Source organism: Centruroides sculpturatus, unplaced genomic scaffold (genome assembly GCF_000671375.1).
Source record: "Centruroides sculpturatus isolate CEXI.00-Female unplaced genomic scaffold, Cexi_2.0 scaffold402, whole genome shotgun sequence".
Taxonomy (NCBI): Eukaryota; Metazoa; Arthropoda; class Arachnida; order Scorpiones; family Buthidae; genus Centruroides; species Centruroides sculpturatus.
The window spans coordinates 48,726-72,320 of record NW_019384685.1 but is presented as its reverse complement, the minus strand read 5'-3'; the positions used below and the strand labels follow the sequence as shown (position 1 = coordinate 72,320).

At 29.9% G+C, this 23,595-nt stretch overlaps 1 protein-coding gene across 1 annotated transcript in view; it reads right to left on the bottom strand.

The window, feature by feature from the left end:
- Positions 1-23,593, bottom strand: part of LOC111627045 (WD repeat-containing protein 26-like) — a 121,819-nt gene extending 98,226 nt beyond the window's left edge. The window contains exons 1-3 of the mRNA XM_023370590.1: positions 23,491-23,593; positions 20,837-21,269; positions 499-598 (exon numbers count right to left, since the gene is read on the bottom strand). Coding sequence (XP_023226358.1) covers positions 499-598; positions 20,837-21,269; positions 23,491-23,515 — 558 coding nt within the window. The 5' untranslated portion in view covers positions 23,516-23,593. The remainder of the gene's footprint in view (positions 1-498; positions 599-20,836; positions 21,270-23,490) is intronic.
- Between the last annotated feature and the right edge of the window lie 2 nt (positions 23,594-23,595).

Sequence of the window (23,595 nt, the reverse complement as noted above, 5' to 3'; positions counted from 1 at the left end):
ATTATCTTCAGGTAAATAGAAGCTGCTAGCAGCTTCTATTTACCTGAAGATAATTTTCATCACAATAATTTCACATTATCAGCTATCATTAATTTAAAACACTTGTAAAATAGTTATCAGTCTTAGCATGCTATTTGCTCACAATACAGTAATTTAAACTACCGGTATTAAACAAGCTATGGTTTAAGCTAGTAGCAGACAAACATTACTGGATGAATTATTAATTAATAATTAGCAACAATTTATTAATTCTTCAAGTTAAACATATATATTAAATTAAAAATGTATAATATGTCTTTTTAATGTCCAAGCCAAAAAAACTAGAATTTTCTCTAATTGTAGTCTTAGTTACCAGACAACATTATCAGTCTAGATGTAATTGCAATAAAAAAATAAATGTTGATTCCTTCCTAAAAAATTACTCTTTACACACAATTCTATATTTTTTAGCTTATAAACTAAAATAATTTCAAAATTATTATATAAAAATAAACTTACCTTTTCCCATTCACCTTCAAGAACGTGCACTTGAAATTTAACAGCTGCTGGATGATCAAGTCGACAGCCAGATTCTTGCATTAATTGTTCAGCTGTTTGACTAAATAAACATTTAATTTTAATTAATTTTTATATATTTTAATCATCATCAATTATAAATATGATTTATTTCAAATCATACATTAACTTCTCAAATTTAAGACAAGATAAATCTATTATTTATACTAACCAATAAAAATTTAAGTCTATTACTACTAAAAACACAAAAACAAAACAATCTGCAGCTTTAAACTACATAAGTATATAAAAAAAAATCAAGTAATTCTGAAAATGATACAAGTTTCTTAAAAAATTCTATTCAAGAGGTAAACAATGCAGATCAAACTCCTAAGAATGTCATTTAAAACAGGTGTTTCTCAACCAGGAACCACAGACCAAAAATTAATTTTTGAGGAGCCAGAACAAACTAAGTGAGCCACAGGCAGAATAAAATATTAAAATTATATGAAAATGATTAAACTTCAATTAGTAAATTAGTCTTCATTTAGCTTCAAATTATTTCAGCAACCTAAATTATGATAAGTTTGGAAAAACCAGCACTATGACTTGTATGTTATAACCCTTTTTTAAATAGATGAGAAGGTGGTATTATGGAACCCCAATTACATTTTAGTGAATTGTAAACAAGGTATCATAACTACACCCACATTTATGGAATTATGGTATTTATGGTATTATGGAACCCCAATTACATTTTAGTGAATTGTAAACAAGGTATCATAACTACACCCACATTTTTGTGTGAAAAGTACTTTTAACTATTAAACTAAATGTTCCTAATTGGATTTTTCGCTAGTGTAACTATAAGTATGATTTTGAAGGCTTTTGTACAAAAAGTCAGAAAGTAGGCTTAGAGAAAATCGGGTGGTAATATGGAACCTTACTGTATTTTCAAAAAATGCTTTAATGTAGCCAAAAACAAATAGGAAAGTACAAAAAAATGTTAAGTAATTACAAAATTATTTACTCCAATGTATTTTATCGCAAAAATGCTTTTATAATAGAAAAATATGACCTCCGTCAACAATATATATTCCAGCAGCTCTTTTTCGATATTATCAGGAAGAATTGACTTTCTACCTAGTGTCTTTTTCACAAATTGCTCTGGATGAATGTCTGCTTGCAAATAGCGAGTTCAGAGGAGTTGAGTTCCATATTACTGTAAAAGCACCAATGGGGTCCATATTTCACGCATTGCCATCTCAAATTAATTTATGTCTGTCAAGACCAAAATTTAAAAAACATGAACATCACACAGATTAATATGTACCCCTAAGTCTCTGAAATGGAATACATGCACCAGTGAACCTACAACTACATGATTTATATTTTAAAAATAATTAAATTCATTTAGCATTCAAAACTTGCAAATTTTGGAAAAAAACAAATTTGCTGATTAAATACGGACAACTGTTTAACTGAAGTAAAACGGGTTTTCCTCTTGCTATGGATGTCTGCCTAGTTCAGTTCAGCCATAATCCGCTACAGTTCGCCTTTATTATCAGTTCGAAATGGGGTGGTTCCATAATACCACCTTTTCCTCTACCTTTAACAAAATGCATTTCAGACTTATATTGTCCCTCTTCAGTTGTTATACAGTTATTACATAGTAAACTGTACAAAACAAAGGTACAAATAAATACCCAATTTTAACAATAAACTTATTAAAATATAAACAATAAAACAAACTTACAAATCAAATTATTAAATATACATTTGGCTTTCAAATCTTCAAATATACTATTAAAATTAACAGACATATACCATAAGATAAACACATTTAAAGTATAAATAAAACATAAAATTGAACTTTTATCTCACTTTTACTGGGTATTTAAACATTATTGTAGGTCCCCCTGCTGGCTAAAAATTGATACCAAGTGGGATGTAATTGCATACCATCACTATAATTCATTTTTATTTCGAATTAAATTTTCTGATTTCAAAATGTTCAAGAATTTTCCTTTTAAATGTATTAAACTAAATGTATTTGTGTTTATAATTATTATTTCCAAATTATAGCCCAATGATTTATGGCAGTTGTTGGTGTGTACTTGCGATGCATTGTTTATAGATGTTTATATTTTGTATTAGATGCCTTTTTAATTATTTTTAATGTTTTTTTTTTTTTTGACTTTCACAACCTTGGCTATTACAGTGGCAGGCTACTGCTGACATTAAATAAAAATAAAAAATAATAATTACATTAAAGTAAATTATTACTGAAATATATGTAAATTACAAAAATATGTTTAACAATAAAATATAGAATATTTTAGGTTTAAAAATTCCCTTATTATCAGACAAATGTACAGTACATACATTTGTTTCCTATACAATGACATTGCATATAAATGCAAGATTTGACAACATGTCATTTTCTTTTTCCCCCCCAAAGAATTTTATTATTAAAACATAGATCTATTGCATATACAGTAGAGCCTCGATTATCCAACTCAATTGGGGACTGGGGTTGGTCGGATAATTGAAAAGTCAGATAACCGAAAAGTATGAAAAAATCCATTATTAGTGTAGTATATTATTATATCCCATGTAATTAGTATACTGTATTAGTATATAGCTATTAACCTACTTCCCATTGAATTTTCATCAATGTTAAGCCTAACAAAAATTTTTTAAAATAATAATCGTCACTATTGTATCGTTAAAAATTAGAAAATTAAGCCACATTTAAATACTGGCACCCTTTCATGGTCGAATGAGTGTTGCCAGCTAAAATACGTAAAAATACTATTAAAGTAGCCAAGACATAGCCAAATATTGTAGTGCCCCATCACTAGCGGACATTTGAAATTTGCCAAATAGGACGGTCAGTTAACCGAGGTGTCGGTTAATCGGGAATCAGATAATCGAGGCTCTACTGTAGATGTATTGACTGAAACTTCAATTTAGCACCACTTGTTCACCTCTAAACTTGGGGTAAAATTGAATGTGGAGCTAAACCGATTTAAAAAGTAATAAATTATATGTAATACTATATGTATGCAAGCTTTGAATTTGAAAGTTACTTGATTTAACATCAATAATGTCACCTCTAATGCAAAATGCATTACTCTAATATTTTCCTGTGTGCCCCCATAAAGCTCAAAATGAGCCAAAGATCAAAAAGGGTTGAGAAATACTGATTTAAACTATCTTGATACTAATATAAAAGAAAAAAACAGTCCATACATTCTTAATACTAAAAAGGGATGAATTATATTACACACATTAATATTTCAAAACATGACAAGTATGTACATATAAATGTTTTCACATCAATTTAAGATTTATAAATTTCATCTGAATAAGGTATAAAATTTTATGAATACACTATAGCTTTTTACATAAATTTAATTCAAATTTAATATGTAAAATTTAAAAATCAAAAATAGTAATTCAGAATATTTTATTAAGAGAAAATAAAAATAGAACTTCATTTTAATCAAAAATTATTACAATAAATTTAAATGTGTTTCATAGAAGGCTATGTATTATAATTATTCAAATAATTCAATGAACATATACAATTCAGAAACCAAAAAGTTGAAAGCTTATATTTTAAAATTTCATTAATACAGAAACCATAGCAATAGCATTTACCATGTGTAATCTATATATTAAAGTATAATTCAAAAGATTCAGCAACAAATATTACACAATAAAAATAAAATGTGCTTAATTAAGAGTAATAGTTTTTACATCATTAAAAAGTGAATAGAAAATGTCAGCTAACAAACATCTTAAAAATTCATACTATGAAAATATAAAATGCATTTAACAAAAAACATTTATCTAGATATGTTAGCCATGTACAAAATTTCTGATAGTATAATAGCTGTCAAGTATTGAAAAACAAAAAAAGGCATTTGCAAATTTCAACTATTTACATATCATTAGATATAGATAATTACATCAGAAATTTTATGGATGTGGCCACTTATTTTCTTTATTTAGTCAAGTGAATGTGGTAACAAGCACATTCCATTTTCGTCAGAGTCATGTGGAATTAAATCAATCATTTCCAATTAAGAAAATTGCTCTGAAGAAGGATCTATGAAAAAATAAAAAATCTGAAGGTGTTTCATTTCATTTCTAGCAGCCTTAGAACTTCAGATGATATGCAGATTAGGACAGCCCAATGTACAGTACAAACTAAAAATTATAATTTCATATATAAAGACAAAAGTAATTTAATGATCTAAAAAATTAATCATCACCAAGCAAATGATTTTTATGGATTGTTCTTGTGGATATAGAAGGATGTTTTTGAATAGTCTAGATCAGTGATTCTTAACCAGGGGGTCTGTGGATTTGGAAGGGTAAAAAAATCAATTATCTTAGTTTTGTGTTATGTGAAATTGTTTATTACATTAGGAGAGAAGCCTATATAACACTATCATATGGTTTTTACTCATATGCATATGTATTTCTATATAACTGGTATTTTTTGTAATTTTATTTTATGCATTTGAAAACAATTATTCCAAGGAGTCTGTGACCTTCATAAAAAGGGGGGATGCATTTCATAAACAAAATTTAGAGGGGAAAAAAATTATAAAACTATAAATTATTAAAATTATTTTTCATCTTCATACAAATGATTTTTAAAAAATCAACTAAAAGTTAATTAATACAGTAAACCTTAAAATTATGTGAAAAGTACTCAAATGTAAATTTAACTGAATTAAATTCAACAGTTTACTTCAGAATTTAAAATGAAAAAACTTACTACCACTTCTTCAATGAATATAATGAAATTAGTATGCAAGATTCTTATTAATTACTGTATTATTGTCATAACCAAATGGTTACATATTGAAAACAGTCATTTTTATTAAAAGGCAGCAATTTATTCAACTCAGTTAATTGTATTGTAATTGGTCTCTATGTAAAAAGAAAAATTACATAATAATTGGCCTCTAGCCAGTTATTAGTACCACTAAACTTTTTATATACTACAGAATCTGTTAAATTGATTTTCTGTGCATGTCCTTATATACATATTTATTTTGTAAAATTTTAATATCAAATCATGCATTGCTTAAATATGTAATTTTATATAAGAAAAGTGAAAAAATACTATATAATAAAAGTAAGTACAAATTCTTCATAAATAAATTGATTTTTTACTGCAAGAATATCAAATGATCTAGGTGTTGAGTTCAAATAAGTTTAGTTAGGTAAATGATGTTATGACTCATCAAGACAATAAGTTTAATTTAATGCTTCAGCAATATGTATTCAATTTACAAAAGCATTCATAAAATATAAAAATTGTTTGTTTATTTAAAACTTTTTAACTCCAATATTATTTCTGGAATACCATTTTTTAAATATAAAAATTCAACAGTACTTAATACATTATAAATTTAAAATAGCATATGTTTGTTTAAAATATAAGTGAAATTCATATTTTTCTATAAGATGCAACTGAACTTTCTGATGATATTTTTTTTATTCTTGTTTTAAAAAATTTAAGAACATTTCAAGCAGTTGAATCAGAAAGAAAGAAAAATACAAGTAAAATAATTACAGTAGAGCATCAATTATCCGACCCCCGATTAACCGTCACATCGGTTAACCGACCATTCTAGTCAGCAAATTTCAAATGTCCGCTAGTGATGTGGCATTACAATATTTGGCTATGTCTTGGCTACTTTAATATTATTTTTGTTAAATTTTTGCGTGTTTTAGCTAGCAACATCGCTCAACCATGAAAGGGAGGCCAGTATTTAAACGAGGCTTAATTTTCTAATTATGAGTGGTTGTTTGTTTTGTGAGCAATAANCCGAATTGGAAAGAAAACTTTTTTCACAGGCCGAAAATTTAAAACATTTATTGGCTTCAAATACAAGGAGTAAGTAAAAATGTTCCTTTGTAAGGACAAAAGAGTTTCTTCTTATATATATCAGATAGGAAACTTTTTAATCCAAGCTAATTCATGATATACGTGTTTATACACATGCATACAAGCACAATTTCTATTTTAAATGTGCATTGAAATCATAAAATTATTAAATGATTTTCAAATTAAAGAAATCAACAAATAACAAAATTATGGGATATTTATCCAACTTTAAAAAAAATATTTTGGTATTGAATATTAAAATAACTGTATATTCACATTTATTTAAATTTTTTTCTATACTTATTTCCATCAATATCAGGTTTCTTATCTAGTAAAAACTGAATTTGTTGTTATACAACTAACATTGCAGTTTCATGTGTAAAAAAAATTATATTTTTTTGGATATATATTTTATATATATCCAACATAAAATGTACTTTCATATTTGTTTACAGAAAATATTTTGTCCAAATCACCATTTTTTTTTTTTTTTTGGATGTATCCATAAATCATTTATCCAACACTAATTTGTCAATCTACTTTTGTACTATTTTGTCCATTAGAATTTATTAAACAGAAAAGATGAAGTCTAGATATGTTCTATTAAATAATAAATTTGAGTAAAATAACTGAATTTCATTAAGAATTTCAAGAAATATATAAAAATTGTCAGAAAGCTCTTACTCTGTCATTTATTCTACTAAATACAAAAAAAAGCTGTTAATCATATATTGAATAGTCAACATATTGTCATGACAATATGTTGACTATTCAATATATAATTACATACATGACATTATTTATTTTAGATATTCTGCTAGAGATATGAAGTGAAGTATATATCATCATTTTAGACCAGATATCTAGAATGTTTTTTGCTTGAGTGGTAAATGTACACCTGTGTATTGATATTGTTGTTGTGTAGTGTTGTAACGAATAGTATATTCGGCCTCAGGCCGAATACCAAATATTCGGCCAAACTATTCGGCTTGATTAACGCACTTNTAATTTGTCAATCTACTTTTGTACTATTTTGTCCATTAGAATTTATTAAACAGAAAAGATGAAGTCTAGATATGTTCTATTAAATAATAAATTTGAGTAAAATAACTGAATTTCATTAAGAATTTCAAGAAATATATAAAAATTGTCAGAAAGCTCTTACTCTGTCATTTATTCTACTAAATACAAAAAAAAGCTGTTAATCATATATTGAATAGTCAACATATTGTCATGACAATATGTTGACTATTCAATATATAATTACATACATGACATTATTTATTTTAGATATTCTGCTAGAGATATGAAGTGAAGTATATATCATCATTTTAGACCAGATATCTAGAATGTTTTTTGCTTGAGTGGTAAATGTACACCTGTGTATTGATATTGTTGTTGTGTAGTGTTGTAACGAATAGTATATTCGGCCTCAGGCCGAATACCAAATATTCGGCCAAACTATTCGGCTTGATTAACGCACGTACGAAAATTGGCGCGCAAACCTCATTATGGCAAGGATCCTGCTCTCTATTGGCCCGCTGTCACTACGCTTTGCCAATCGCGTTCATTCTTGGTAGTTGTAGCCGACAGACAAGAGTGTCATGGAAATATGTGATAAATGATGATATCAAATGACCTACACTTGTAAATAACGGAAAAAGAACAGAGAAGGACCGCGAAGTGAAAATGTGATAATAAATATGAAATTGAGTTGATAACATAATCGAACAAGTCGAGGCAGCTTATTGGCACGAAATTCGCGCCCGTCAATGTCAAACAATTGTTGTCATAGACTTTGGAAAGCTAAATGCTTGTAATGAAAGTCACTTAGCGTGCACTGGCGAAAGCCTGGGGCCGTTCGGGCTATCAAGCTGTCTCGAATCTGTGAAATCATAACTGTGACTTATATCGACGTCCTATCTGTCTCTTTTCTCCATTATCACCAGGCTGAGTCTCGTAATTGTAAAATGGGAACTCTACGACGGAAAAGTGACGAATCGAAAGTATTGTGAGTGCGTATTATGATGTATGCACAGGCATACATGGATTAGAGCAATAGAGGTAAGAGAAAGGGAAGAGCAAAGACGAGCGCTTAAAAAGAAGGATAGGCAGGGTCAAACCCTCAGATGTGCGACGATTCTCGAACGAATAGGTGTGTACATGTGCTGATCTTTATAATTATAAATTGTGAATACATGTGACTAATATTATTTTCGTTTTTATTTTGTGCATGTTTTAAGTTATAAATAAATATAAACAAACAACACTAACTCGATAACATTAAATCTAAGTACCAAAATGACTAATTAATTAATATGCCTTTTTGTCCTTTTTTTTTTATAACTCTATTTAAAATTTATTTTGTATTACAAGTACAATCTATATATTAGAGAGGTTGAGGCGCACGTTTTAAACGTGTACGTGTGACGTTCGGCGCCGCTTTCCCGTAAGCCTAAAAGTTTGACAATGGTGTTTGGATAGTCGGTGGAATCACGCTCAACATTCCAAACACCATCGTCAAACTTTTAGGCTTACGGGAAAGCGGCGCCGAACGTCACACGTACACGTTTACACGTTTAAAACGTGCGCCTCAACCTCTCTATTNAAAAGAGGGATCTTTATGGGTAGTTCATTGTCTGTGACTATGTGAAATGATTATATGATGATTATAAGATAGGTTCTTCCTAAATTCCTGTCACAAATTGCTGTTTACTGGCAATATATTGATATTTGCATTATTTGGATAGCCAAGCCTAACATTGATGATTTCATCCAAGCAATGAATGACAACTCATACAAAGCCTGGAGTTAGACCAAATTGGTGAGAACAATGCACATATTTTAGGTATAGACTTTTCTTTCAACAGCAAGTGCTTTGACATGAAGATCTATTACAAACCAGACTTTATTCTGTTATATGTACAGTGGTACCTCAGGATACGAACGCCCCAGCATACGAAATTTTCAGGATATGACATGAAATTTGAACATATTTTTGCTCCACGATACGAACAAAACGCACGCTACATTAATTATTATGCCTTTTTGTCCTTTTTTTATCTATTTATAATTTATTTTGTATACTAGTACTTTCTATGTTAATACATAGAAAGTACTAGTATACAAAAATAATGTTCTTTATTTAGTTCACCAGGTGAACTAAATAAAGAACATTATTTTTGAACTGTAAGACTAAATATCTGCATCCATAATTCCAGTATAATAAGTCCTGTTAATATATAGATTGTACTTGTAATACAAAATAAATTTTAAATAGAGTTACCAAAATGACTAATTTACTGTGTTTTTGTTATTTATTACTCCTGTTTTTAAGTATTCGGTATTCAGCTGAATAGTGATTAAATATTCGGTATTCGGCCAAATAGTGAAAAATAGGCCGAATACCGAATAGTAACCAAATATTCGTTACATCACTAATATTAAGTCATTTCAAATTTCAAAAATGACAATTCATTAATTTAAAAACTATTAAACATATAATACATTTTAGATAGTAGTTCCATTAATGTGAGGCTTCTAATCAAGATCATAACCAATTTCAAAAGTTGAAGGAATGATTGTTAATAAAAATTTACTTTTATTTGATAATTAGTTATACCTTAGGATATATTTTAGCTGATTAGATTAAGAGAAGCAATATTAAAGTTGAAATACTACTATAATATAAATAATATAGAATATAATTTTAAATCTTATCTAATAACTATATTATAAGCTGAATATACTGTATTAATGAAATGATCAACAACAACTAAATTCATAAATTACTCCATTTCATTATTTCACTGAACTGATAAAAATCCAAAATATAAAATGGTTTTATCCTATTTGTCCTATCAAAACTCCATAATATGGTGTTTTGATACAAACAGGTTAGGTTCCAGATAGTTTGTCTTAAGTCGTAAACAAACCAATAAAATTACATTTGTACTGTACATGGACTAACCCACAACAGTTTTGCCCCCGGCCCGAATTGGAAAGAAAACTTTTTTCACAGGCCGAACCAGAGGCTGTCCTAGGAAGATTTTGAGGTAGTGCGAGATCTCATTGTGGTGTCACGCCATAGAGACTAAATTGTAAATAGAGATAATAGATACATTTTTCACATTATAATGCTTTATCAACATTCTATGCTGTACTTATGAGATTTGTAATGGAGGGTAACTCTAAACGCACAGTGAGTTGTTGACCTTTTTTTTTTCCTTCTTTTTCTAGGCATCAGAATTTTTCATAGAGCTATTTTGAAAGATTAATCACGGGCCACATAAATTTATTAGACGTACTGGATCCAACCCACGGGCTCTATGTTGGCCATGCCTGGACTAACCACTTATTGTTAGGGTTTGATCCTTCAATGTACTTAAATAGAATACACTACATTCATTTACCCACTTGCTACTGCTTAGTAGTAAGTGTTTCAAACACAGTGTTTTTCATCTAATGCACTTAGTTTTATAATGTCAAATTTAGTTTCCATAGTAATAGAGTGACACTTCTTGCATTTATCTCCACTGCTAGATTTACTACTGTGTTTTGGATGCATTTTTGAAGCACTAATCATAAAAGTTCATAAAAATTGCAAAACAATAGAAAAAAAAATTGTTACTCTAATATTATCAACTTCAATGCAACTTCACAAGTGACAATGGGCCCTCAGAATTGACACAAAAATGAAAAATGACAATATGCAATAAGCCGATACTAATTAAATTATTTATTAAAAATTTTTTTATTTATTACTGGCCAAAGACTGTCTTCAACACCACTCTACAAGTAGCAGAAAACTTCAAAATCCATATAAAATTTAAATTTTAGATGTACAGTCAAATCATTCATAGATCTGAAAGTTTTTAAGTTGTAAGTTGGCCCGTGTAAGTAGGGAAGCACATGTAAAAAGAAAAAGTGATCTTTGGTTATCCATGTTAACAGGACAAATGTCCTGTGTACTGTACATACAAATATCTACATATGCTTAGGTGAGTATAGGTAAAAATATAAAATTAATCATTTTATGGAAAATAAATTATAAAAAAATCACAATTTGATTTCCATTAGAACTATAAAAATGGCCATATAATGTACAGATTGCATTAGTAGTTACCAAGAGGAGGGAAAAAATGAATTGATAAACATCAGTAATTTGATATTTTTTTACCAGTAAATTTAATTAAAAAAATAGGTACATGTAAATATTTGGCTTCAAAAAATTACCTGTATATTCTTTCACATTTATTTTTATATCATAAACACAAGCTTGAAAACTTCTATTTAAACCATAGAAGTATTTTTTTTTTTAAATGATGTAGAGAAATAATGTTTCAAGCTGCTTAAAGCTCTATTTTAAAAATCCCACTGTTAAAAGGTGCATTAAGTAATTTAGCTAATTTACTACAGTGGATAGTACATCATGTTATTTGTAAATTATTATTTGACTGTTTCTTACAGTTTTTAAACTATCATATTATAGCACTATGCTGGATAATTTGGCCATTTGTTTCTTAATTGTAATGCCTAGAGTCAATAGTGATTTTAGTCGAGTAACATTTTAGTTAGCAAAATGGAATGCATTTATTTGAAATGCAAGTACTTGTAAATGTCACTTTTTAATAACTGCAACTAAAAACTTACATCATGCTCTATTTTTTCAGACAAAAACTTTTAAAAAATTGGTCATAGCAACTAAACAATCTTTAGTCTCTGACTCATCAGTGAGTCAACTAAAACAATCACTAGTTCACTATTTTTGCATTTGGAGTCAAAATTTAAAAAATACCAGTTTACTGGTAAACCAGTAGTTTTGAAAATTTATTGTTTTATTGGAAATAAAAGAGTCAGTAAATCTGCTACCCTTAATATAAAGAAATATAATACACTACATTGAGAGAATTATTGGGACAGCAAGGCATACACTTACAATCATTTTTATTGCTATTCTAATATCTTGTTGATGCAAAAGATGGTCATACAACACTATAAAAGAATTGGCCTACAACTATCCACCAAGTTTTGTCAAATCTAAACAGGGATAGCCCACCATTCCTCAACATAGGAGCAGGTCCCCATTAGATCTGGATAACTGGCATATGACCTCACACTCAGTGCTCCAATATGTCCCACAGATGTTTAACAGGATTAAGATTTGGGGCTCTGGACTGGCCAGTCAATAACATTAATTTGTTCCTTTCTCATGATATGTTGTCATATGCATATTTCTTTGCATAATGACAAGAATGCTGATGCTAAATCAGCCCCAAACCATTAGGCTTCCTCTGCCAAATTTTGTTATATACATGACAATCATGATGATGATCACCCAGCATCTGCCACTCCCAAACATTGACAGATTGAACTAAATAACAGGATTAATTGCTCCAAACAACCTGCTTCCACTGCTCCATCATCCAGTTAGGATAATCCTTGTTCCACCAGAAATAATGCTTTACAATTTTTGGTGTTATTTTCAGCTTAAAAGCCATTGCTCTGCTAGAGTATCTGAACTTTTGCAGCTCCATATGAATAGTTCTAGTGCATAACATCAGTCCAGTTGAAGAATTAAACTCCTGAGTAATTATCACCACATCTTTCATGCAGTTGTGTTTCACAGCCCTTTTCAATACTCTGTGGTCTTTGGGGGGGGGTCATTAGGTTAAGTCTACCTGGGTGTTTTTTTGCTTTTGTTTATTCCTCTTCTGCAATTGCTTAACAACAATCAATACATTTTATTTTAGGAGCTGCAGCTTATCTCCAAAACATGAATAGAAACTTCACACAGATGTCCCAATTATCAGTAATAGCAACAAAATCAAAATGACTCACTTTCTCCATCTATCTTCAGATGTGGATGGCATTCAAATTTGTTAATTTAACTGGAAACTGAAAAATTCTTCAAAAAAAGATAATTCTTAGCATTTAATTTTTCTTCAACTAATTACATTTTTGAAAAATCTTCAAGAAAAACATTGCTACATTAAAATATTTATTTTCTTGTTCTTGAAATCTAATCAAATATATATGTAGATATAACAGCACATAATATTTAATCTGAAAGTTTTTTATGTATGTTAATTTTATGTTAAGAGTTCTTTGTTACAAAATATAAGTTACGAGAGAAATTTCTAAAATTATTATTTTAATGATTTTCTCCATTAATATATGAACTTTTTATCAAATCCAAGTACACTGATGTAAAAAAAAAAAAACAATAATTTTCTTTCTTCACCAGATCAACTTTGTAGTTGTTTTAAAATATTGAGAAAGTCACTGTTTCTATAATTATATCCATTACATATGTCAACAAATATTAATTTTGGAATATATTTATGATCTGAAAAAATTTATACATTTTAAAATTATAAAATTTAAGTAGAGTAACCTTTGAAATCAAGAATCTTTTTCTTGCATACATGTTAATGACAACAGAAAAATTATCAAAACAAAGCATAAAGCAATCCATAGCTTATATATTTTGAGTTCAAATACTACAAACATAATTAAAGTGAAAATTTGATAAATGATTGTATATAAAACAATTATCAGTTTCAACTGATTTCATATTTTTTATATAATCGACAAAGGAGATTTTTGATCATGTGAACATTTTTTAAAGATCAAATGTGTTCCATCATCCAGTTATGATACTTGCACCTCTGCAAACAACACTGGCACAACTACAGAGTTTCATCTATAATTTTTATAAAAAACTTCTAAATTATTAAGAAATCAATAGACTTACTTATAAAAATAAATCCATTAAATATCTTGTTAATTTTTGAAATATTAAATTTGTTATATATTTGTAACATTGACAATAAAAATATTTCTGAATACACATGCTGAAATTATAACAAACATTTGTGGGAGGGGGAAAAATTATTATAGTGGTGTCTGCCTAAGTAACATTTGTAAAAATTCCCTTTAAAAACAAAACATCCTTTAAATGTAGCCTGCACTATTTTTATTTACAAACAATACATGTATTATGCAAAAAAGTAGTAATACAATATATTACAGTAAGTTATGAATTATCATAAAAAGGGATAATATTTTAAAAACAAACAAAAAACCAATTCCTTTTTTACACCTGATTGTAGTAATCTAAATATTACCTCATTGTAGTAAGCTACTTTTCACTGTGATTAATTAAATCTTGTGCTAACTTTGCAACAACCACATCTTTTCTTTGATGTAAACTGCTTGAATTTGTTCATGTAGTCCAGAGCCTCTGACTATTGATGGCTCTATAGTAGATAACATTTCAGTCATGAAGCCATTGCCATCATCCTCATCCCTTTCTTGAATCTCAGAAAGTGACTAAAGAAATTTTTTTTGTATTTTGGCTTATGTACCAGTTAAGATGTTGGAATTATGTCAACAATGATTTGCAGTGATGGTAAATCCTGCTGCATTCATGAGGCTGTTGTCTCAATATCATTCAGAATAGATGCTGTAAAACTGTAAGCATTCTTATTGCTGGAAAAAAATGACTTTGAAGAAAACTCTGAATTGTTGATGGCATGACTCCAAGTATCCATGAAATAACTTTAAAGATACAAAGTACCTTGTGAAACATTGTTCAAAACACAGACAGACAATCTACATTTGCAATTATGTAATTCAGTCATCTGTCTGTACTTTATTTTGAAATTTTGAATTACTTTTTGATCCAGAATGTTGAGAAAGTAGAATGCAGTGAGAAAGCACTTTCCTGTTTAGCTGTTCCAATCATTTGTCATCATTTCTCTTGTTATCCAATGTCTTTGATTTCCATTATCTTACATTTTGTACAGTACTTAATTAAATATCCAGTTTCCAAAAATCTGGAGTTATCAGAAAACCAACTATTTTTGAAACTGGTTAATTTTTACTTTGGAAGCCTGTAGTACAGCTGTAGTTTGCCACATGGTCACTTCTTTTTTATTTCTGTAACTTGCATATCACATAATGCCAGATCCAATGTGACTGCTGGCATACAGTGTTAAAAATGGTTTATGTACTTTTCTTCATTTAATTTTCATCCTATATTATTATAAATGTTACACTTTATACATGTAAAAGCTCTTAAAATATAGAGTAACATGAATTAACAAAAATATACATGGCTTGAGGATTAATAATAATCAAACAGATGGTACTTTAGAAGTGTATTAATTTATATCTGTTAAAACATAGAAAGAACAGAATTGTATTTAACTATAAATATACCGTTTCCAGAAAGCCAGACCATGTCCAGTCCCAATATTGCCAGATATTTGATCTAGCACTATAATATCTACATTCTTGAAACATCTTGGTGTGGCAGTCTTTCCAATTACTGTAGGTCTCTTTCAAACTGTACATTCAATGCTCTCGCAGACAAAACTTTGTCTGAGAAAACATGAAAGTATAGTTCTGTTTTGTCTATGTTCAAAATATTTTCTGGATAATAAGTGATAATGGAAGAAAGGTTTTAGCCTTTCACTGTGCTACTATATTATGATCAACTCTAGATAATTCCCCACAGACAACTTTGAATTTGATATTAAATGTCACTTTTGAAATTTTTAAAGCCATCCATTTGAGACTTTAGTTCACAGCACCTAATTCAGATAAAAATTGCAAAGCTTTGTCTTATATGATTGGTTCTGATAAAGGAACATTGACTTCTGACTTTACAGAACTATTCTACAACCATAGTGCTATAACAAGTGCACTATTCCCATCTTGAAACTTGAATTTACTGCTATTATTATGATAATAATAATAATAGCACACACAGTTAAAGCACACAGTAACACACAGTTAAAGCAATAAACACACATGTCATCCCAGTACTCACATACTCTTTTGGAGTTATACATTGGACTCACACAGATCTCGAGCAACTCCAAAGGAAAACAAGAACAACACTTACTAAGCATAAACATCATCATCCTAAATCTGCCACAGAAAGATTAACCCTTNTCCCAGTACTCACATACTCTTTTGGAGTTATACATTGGACTCACACAGATCTCGAGCAACTCCAAAGGAAAACAAGAACAACACTTACTAAGCATAAACATCATCATCCTAAATCCGCCACAGAAAGATTAACCCTTCCACGTAAAGAAGGCAGACGTGGCCTGATTGACATAGTTAACCTTCACTACAAACAAATATAGTCACTGTGAGAGTTTTTCTACAGGAAACAAGAAACATCACAATTACATAAAGCAGTAACTCTAGCAGACTCAAATAGCACACCATCAAACTTATACTCACATCATACAGACATGATACAACACACAAAAAGCATAGACACCATCAAACAATCGAGGGCTCAAAAGGCACTCCATGGCAGGCATCCTTATGACCTGGCCCAGTATTTTGTTGACAAAACTGCATCAAACAGCTGGTTAGATCAAGGATGCCTCTTTGGGGAGACGGAAGGATTCATAATTGCCATACAGGATCAGATCATAAATACTAAAAACTACAGAAAACACATACTCAAAGATACAACACTCACAAATGACACATGCAGAAAATGTCACCTCATGCCAGAAACTATATAACACATCACTTCTGGCTGCAAGCTCTTAGCACAGACAGATTACTTACATAGACACAATCAAGTAGCAAATATAATACACCAAGAGCTTGCAAAGAAACACAAATTATTAGACATCCACGAACCATACTACAAATACATTCCACAGACAGTATTGGAAAACAACACGCACAAAATGTACAACAACAGAGCCATAATCACAGATAAAACAATTTATCACAACAGACCAGACATCACACTCATTGACAAACACAGTAAAATCACATACATTATAGACAGCCATTCCAAACATTCACAATGTACAAAACACATGCACTGAAAAAATTAGCAAGTATGATGTCTTATTAACAAGATATCTTATTTCCTGGGTGAGTTCACCCAGGAAATAAGACATCTGTGGAGGATGGATAGGGTGCTTATTGTACCTGTCGTTCTCTCCTGTACAGGTGTGATACCACACACACTACACAAAGTCTGGGAACATTACAATTGAATAGAAATACATACATCACACTACAGAAGGCCACTATATTGAATACATGCCACATTGTTAGGAAATTCCTGAATACAGACACTGACACATTTATTTAATTTTTGTTTTTGGTTGCTATGCCTTGACTCTGGTCCAGCATAGTACACAGCCACCGGTGTCAACCGAGTATAACCCGCTAAACCCAATATAATAATAATATGAGTAGCACTTCTTGGTTTTTTTTGATAATTTCCACAAGTTTAATTTTCCCCAATCTTTAACACTCCTGCTAATTTTCTTATTTTGTACTTTATAATATTCAATAATTTATCTTATCTTTTAAATGTCTGTAATTCAAGTGGAACCATATTGATACTTGCAGATTCTCTTTTCAAACACACAATCTGTGGTGAAGACAGAAGACATGTATTTTAAGAATAAACAAGAATAAAGACAAAATTTTTCAAAATAGCCAATCAGAAATACATTTGTATTTATCAATAAAACACATCATAAGCAAGAAGATGGTCCTCCAAGTAAGATACTGGCCCTACTCAGAATGGTTGTTGAATGTGTAGGCCATTCTGCAATTGATAAATGCAACTGATGAATGTATCACTAAGTAGCAATTAGAAAAATTTCAACCTATCATAAGCAATATAAATGTGAAAAAGAGAAAAATTGAAAGAGTGTAAGACCACAGGTCTAATAATTGTCTAGGATAGTGGTTCCCAAACATTTTTGATTCTAGGTGCCCTTGCTAAATGCAGATTTTTCCAAGGTACCCTATGTCAAATTCTAACAAGTACATTAAATTCTAACATTATAAAAATTTTATAACATTTTGTGGTGCCCATGAGGAAGCCGTGGTGCCCTAGGGCAGTGTTCCGCAACCTTTTTCTACTTGCGGCACACCCATGACTCAGCACGGCACACCAATATGTTATTTCCCTCAAAAACACATCATATGATACTATTAATTACATAATGCCACTAACCTATTATTATTGTTATTAAAAGACATCAAACTTGTGAGCAAATTTATTTTACATATAATTTCTTAGAATACATAAAAATGCATGGCTTATAATAAAGAAGAAACAATCATCATTTTATTTCATCAGTGCTGCGGCAGAGAATGAAATACAAGCTTAAGAAAAACAACAATTGTGATAAAAATATATAAATAAAACTTGAAATTAACAGAATATGTAAAAGTTCACGTCACACCTTTCACCATGTGACGGCACACTGGTTGCGAAACACTGTCCTAGGGTGCCACAGCGCACACTTTGGAAACCACTGGTCTAGGAAACTGTTTTAAACCAACCTAATTGACATATCATTTTAGTTAATTGAAAAATATTAAAAACAATTGTTTCTGATAATTATGACTGTAAGGTGTATGTGTCCTGTGGACTTATGTGAATAGAGACACTAAGCAAACTCCTATAATGAGAAGTTAATCAACATAGACATTTTATTAGGGTCATAAAATTGATTTGACGGTAAATTTTATTAACAACAACAACAACAACAGAATATACAGTATTGAGTTTTTTGGAATTGATTTGACTGCAACTGAAGAAACACCAAACAAAGGAAGTCTACTTGATGAGAATCTACTACTATGCCCATTAAGAAAGATGGAGACAGCAACAAAAAATGCATTTCATGTGTCCATAACAAAGATCATCTGCTCAAGAGGTCAACTGTAATGAAATTACATACTTTTTATATTGGATCACAAATTGTTACAGAGGAATGTCTATTTTAGAGAGGTGTCTGTTAAGAGGTTTCGCTGTATATAAATCTTATTTTAACTCTCCATTATTTGATTAAGTAACTCAATTATATGATAAAGGAATTAATTTGCTACAATTTTACTCATACATCATGAACAGTTGATTTTAATATTAAGTATTTTTCATGAGAATTTGTAACCAATCATTAATTATATACAAAAATAACTTTTTCTCAATATAGTGTTTTAAAGTATAATTTTTTCAGAGTTTACGCCTTTATATAATAATTTTTTTCTTAATATATGTTCAGGCATACACTAAAATGTTAATTTTTCTTGAATCAGTTAATTTTAATTTAAAATATTTTTCTTATTGTTTACATGTTCAAAATGTAAACAAAGTAAAATATGAAAGATTTATTTTTTACTTGAATGAACTAAGAATGAAAACATCATGCTGACATGTAACATTTTAATAATAATAAAAATCAGCAATTATCGAAAAGTAATAACTACATTTCAGCTGTTTCTTTTAAACTATCAATTCATATGATTGCAACTAATAATAAATTTGTATCAGCAAAAAATTACATTTAAAACACTCAATTTCTGTTCTAATAATTGTGATTGAGTTAAGTTACTATCATACACACGAAATACTTTAAATTTAATAATCAAAACCATAAAATTAAGAATAATAATTTAATTTACAGACATCTTTCGAAAACTTCAAACTACCTACCTCTGTTTATCATACATTTAGTAAAAGTCAAAGCACAGGCACACACGTGGTAAAGCAGCTTTAATATAAATGGATAAACAAGCCAACGATACGGCCCGCTTCATTTGAAACAGGCTATATTGTCCAGTGTTAATTTCGGCTTTATTTTTAAAAATTTAGTAGTAAACTGCCAGATGACATACTATATCAGAAGACAATATCCTAAACTGTCAACTTTATTAACCAATATTTAATAGGTCTAGATTCTGAATAACCACTTTTTAATTTAAATTACAGAAAGTAATTTTGTATATTTGTTAAAGTTTCTCAGAGTTTTCTTTGCATAACTATGTTCTCATTATTAATAAATCTATTAATGACAACATTACAACTGTATTATAATAGATTAAAAAACAAAATTGTAGTTTATAATTACAAAAAAAAAGGAACCAAATGAAATTCTTAGTAGAAAAACTTTTGGACTTCCTTTACAAAAAAAAATTATTATATTAGTCAAATGATATTTTATTTTAAAAACTTTTTGGTAAATCAAGGTCATTACTAACATAAATAAACTTTATTCACAAATGTTTAATAAACAATTATTATTTATAATTAAAATAAACATATCAGAAGTAAACAAGTTAACTTTGACAAAAAACAAAAGAAATTAGCATTTTTATTTAAATTACGCATTAATATTTGAATAAATATATGACACATTCGTCCACGACAATAAATTCTCTTAAAATATTTACATTATGAAGTAGAACGTTTATATGAAATATTCTATGTACGAGAAGCAATCTTGATAATAATTATAATATAAGATTATATTTACCAATACTAATTAGGTTGAAATCAATAAAATGATATAGACATTGTAGGTAAAAGTGAATACGCAACAAACAAAACATGAATAAATAGAAGTGACTCACTTGAGACCAAGACCTCTGAGATACTGTCCAATTAACCTGATAATATCTTGCTCCATCTGCGACTTCAGTTTAACGTCGGACTGCTGAGAATCACCATTAGCAACACCATTTTCTATTGCTATGTCGGGCTGCTGTAGGCCTATACCTTGACTTGTGCATTGTTGCAGTTGTTGTTGGGTCGATGGCATGTTGACACTCAGGCGCTGCTTTTTAAGCGGTGGTGAAGGTATTCCACCGTCGTCAGACTCCGCACTCGATTCCAGGCTTGCTAGTTTGTATAAATATAGTACATGTGGAAAGTTTCTTTCTGTTTCAACTCTTTCATACACAAATTTGTGTATAGACACAAAACTAACACTCGCACTTAACAAATCTATCCTTCTAGCGACGACAATGCGACCTCTAGTGCTCGTTAATGCCATTTTCGAAATTCCTTTTAAATTAATATGAATTATATTTACATTTTAAATACAAACTTCTTTGATAATATTTATAATGTATTCGAATGAAGTCGTTTATTTTAATATAATTAATATATTTAAATTTTTCTGTAATATCAAAATGTGTAAGAATCGTATATATATTTTCAACAGAATCCACTAAAACCACAAATTCTACTGTTTTTAAAATGTCATAAATTATCAAATATATCTATTTAATTAATTAATTAATTGTGAGTTTTAATTACTCGTTTTTATTTTGTTTTAATTTTCTTCCTGTGGACATTAATTAAGTAGTGATATTTAATCGTATCCTTAATGGGTTTGGCCAGACCTGTAATGGGTAGGGATCCGACATACCCTCAAAAGCTTTCTGGTTTCTCACCACGACTAAATTTCGGGTCCTCATAATGATATGTACTGTATATGCCTTAATAACATTCAAAAATTTTCAAATTAAGACGGCGCCGAATCGAAGAAAAAGCCGAAATTTATACATTTCAATTTTTTCTAGAAACGATTAGAAAAACAATGTTCTATGTAGATTATATAAGTCGATTAACCAAAGGGCGTTTCATCACATATTTCATTGGAAATAAACTTATCGGCAATGTCCGACGATATGAAATTTTTAAAAGAACACATTCGCGTGCTATTGCTCTATCAATTCAAAAGACCACAATGCAAAGAAAGCTCATGATCTTGTCTGCAAAACGTTTTTTAAAGCGTTAGTGGGTGAGAAAAAGCACACAGTTTGAACAACTGGATCAAACTGAACACCAAGATCAAAGAACTTCGTCCATAAATTGACGAAGTCCGATACCGCCACAATAGTGCGCCAGCACGTAGCGTGATGATGATCTTAGAGAAGATGACCAGTCTGCGCTGGGAGGTTCTGCTTCATTCACCTTATAGATCAAACTTGGCACTAACTGACTACCGTTTATTTCGCGTCCTACAGAACCGTATTGCCAACATACAGTTCAATGACAATACCCGACGCTCGAAATTCTTCGAAAAAAACCCGTCGTTTTAGGCCCTGTACACACTAGGCGTTTTTCAACGCGCGCTCTTAAACGCGCGTTTAAAAGAACCAAGAGTTCTATGTAGCCGTACACACTCAAAAGCCAAGCGCGCGTTAAACGCGCGTTTTGCGAGCGCTTATAGATTTTTGTTAAAACGCGCGTTTTGCGAGCGCTTTACGGGCGCTTTGAGATATATGNAGTAAACTTTTTCAAAATGTCTAAATTTCACCTTACAACCTGATATTAATTTGAAAATTATTGAAGTCTTTGTGTTTCTTTTTTCTTTTGCAATTCTAAGACAAACTACACAATATACAGTAAATAAGAACGCATGGATGTTGTCAAAACTAACTAGCTGAAAAAGATACACATCTACATGCATGCCGAAAAGAGAAAAATTTCTTTTTATGGGCAATTTCAATGCACATTTGATTTTACCACCAAATACAACTTATACATTTCAACCTTTAAATTTTTGTTCTTTTTTATTTTATCGTCTTATGGGCACTAAGAGAACCTTTTTTTCAGGCCTATCGTTTCAAGCCCATCGTTAGTTCGGCCAAACCCACAATGCAGCAGCCAAATAGTGAGTGATACTAGCCAACCTTTTTCGGGAGGAACCACTGCAGATATGTTAACTTCCCTTGCGGAATTGAATCCGGACTGGTCGAAATATACCAGGAATTTTTCGATCCGTCTGGATTCGATTCTGGTCTCCCAGAACAGTAAGCCGCCACCTTAACCATTAATTCGTGATTAATTCAGGTCGAATCCATTAATTAATTGGTTCGGCCTGAATTAATCACGTGGAGTTGTCCAGATTTTCTTCGGACTAGTGACACCTAAATAGGGGCCATTTAGAAAGAGCCATAGAAAGGCCTCCAGGGAGGCATCCTCCTCGGCGGATGGCCCACGTGTCGTGTTGTCGTATGTAAATAAAGCAATCTTTTGAAGTAAAGAAGTAATTGTCATATCAAATATCAATGCGAAGGAGACTGAAATTATTATCAATTAAATTATAAATTCATTTTCGACTCTGTTTATAAACTTAAATATCGTTAAAAAGTTAAGATTTTTAATTATACTTTTTAATATTTTAAAAAATCTTAGCCACGTGGTAATTACAAAATGAATAATTTGATTATTAATAGAAAGTACAAATTATTATCATAAAAGCAGATTTTCTTACCATTTCCCATACTTAAAGCTTCCATAGAGTTTTACGAATGAAACGAATTCGTAATTACATTTTTTTTAAATATAAAAGTATATGTTCTATTTTTTAAATTCTGAA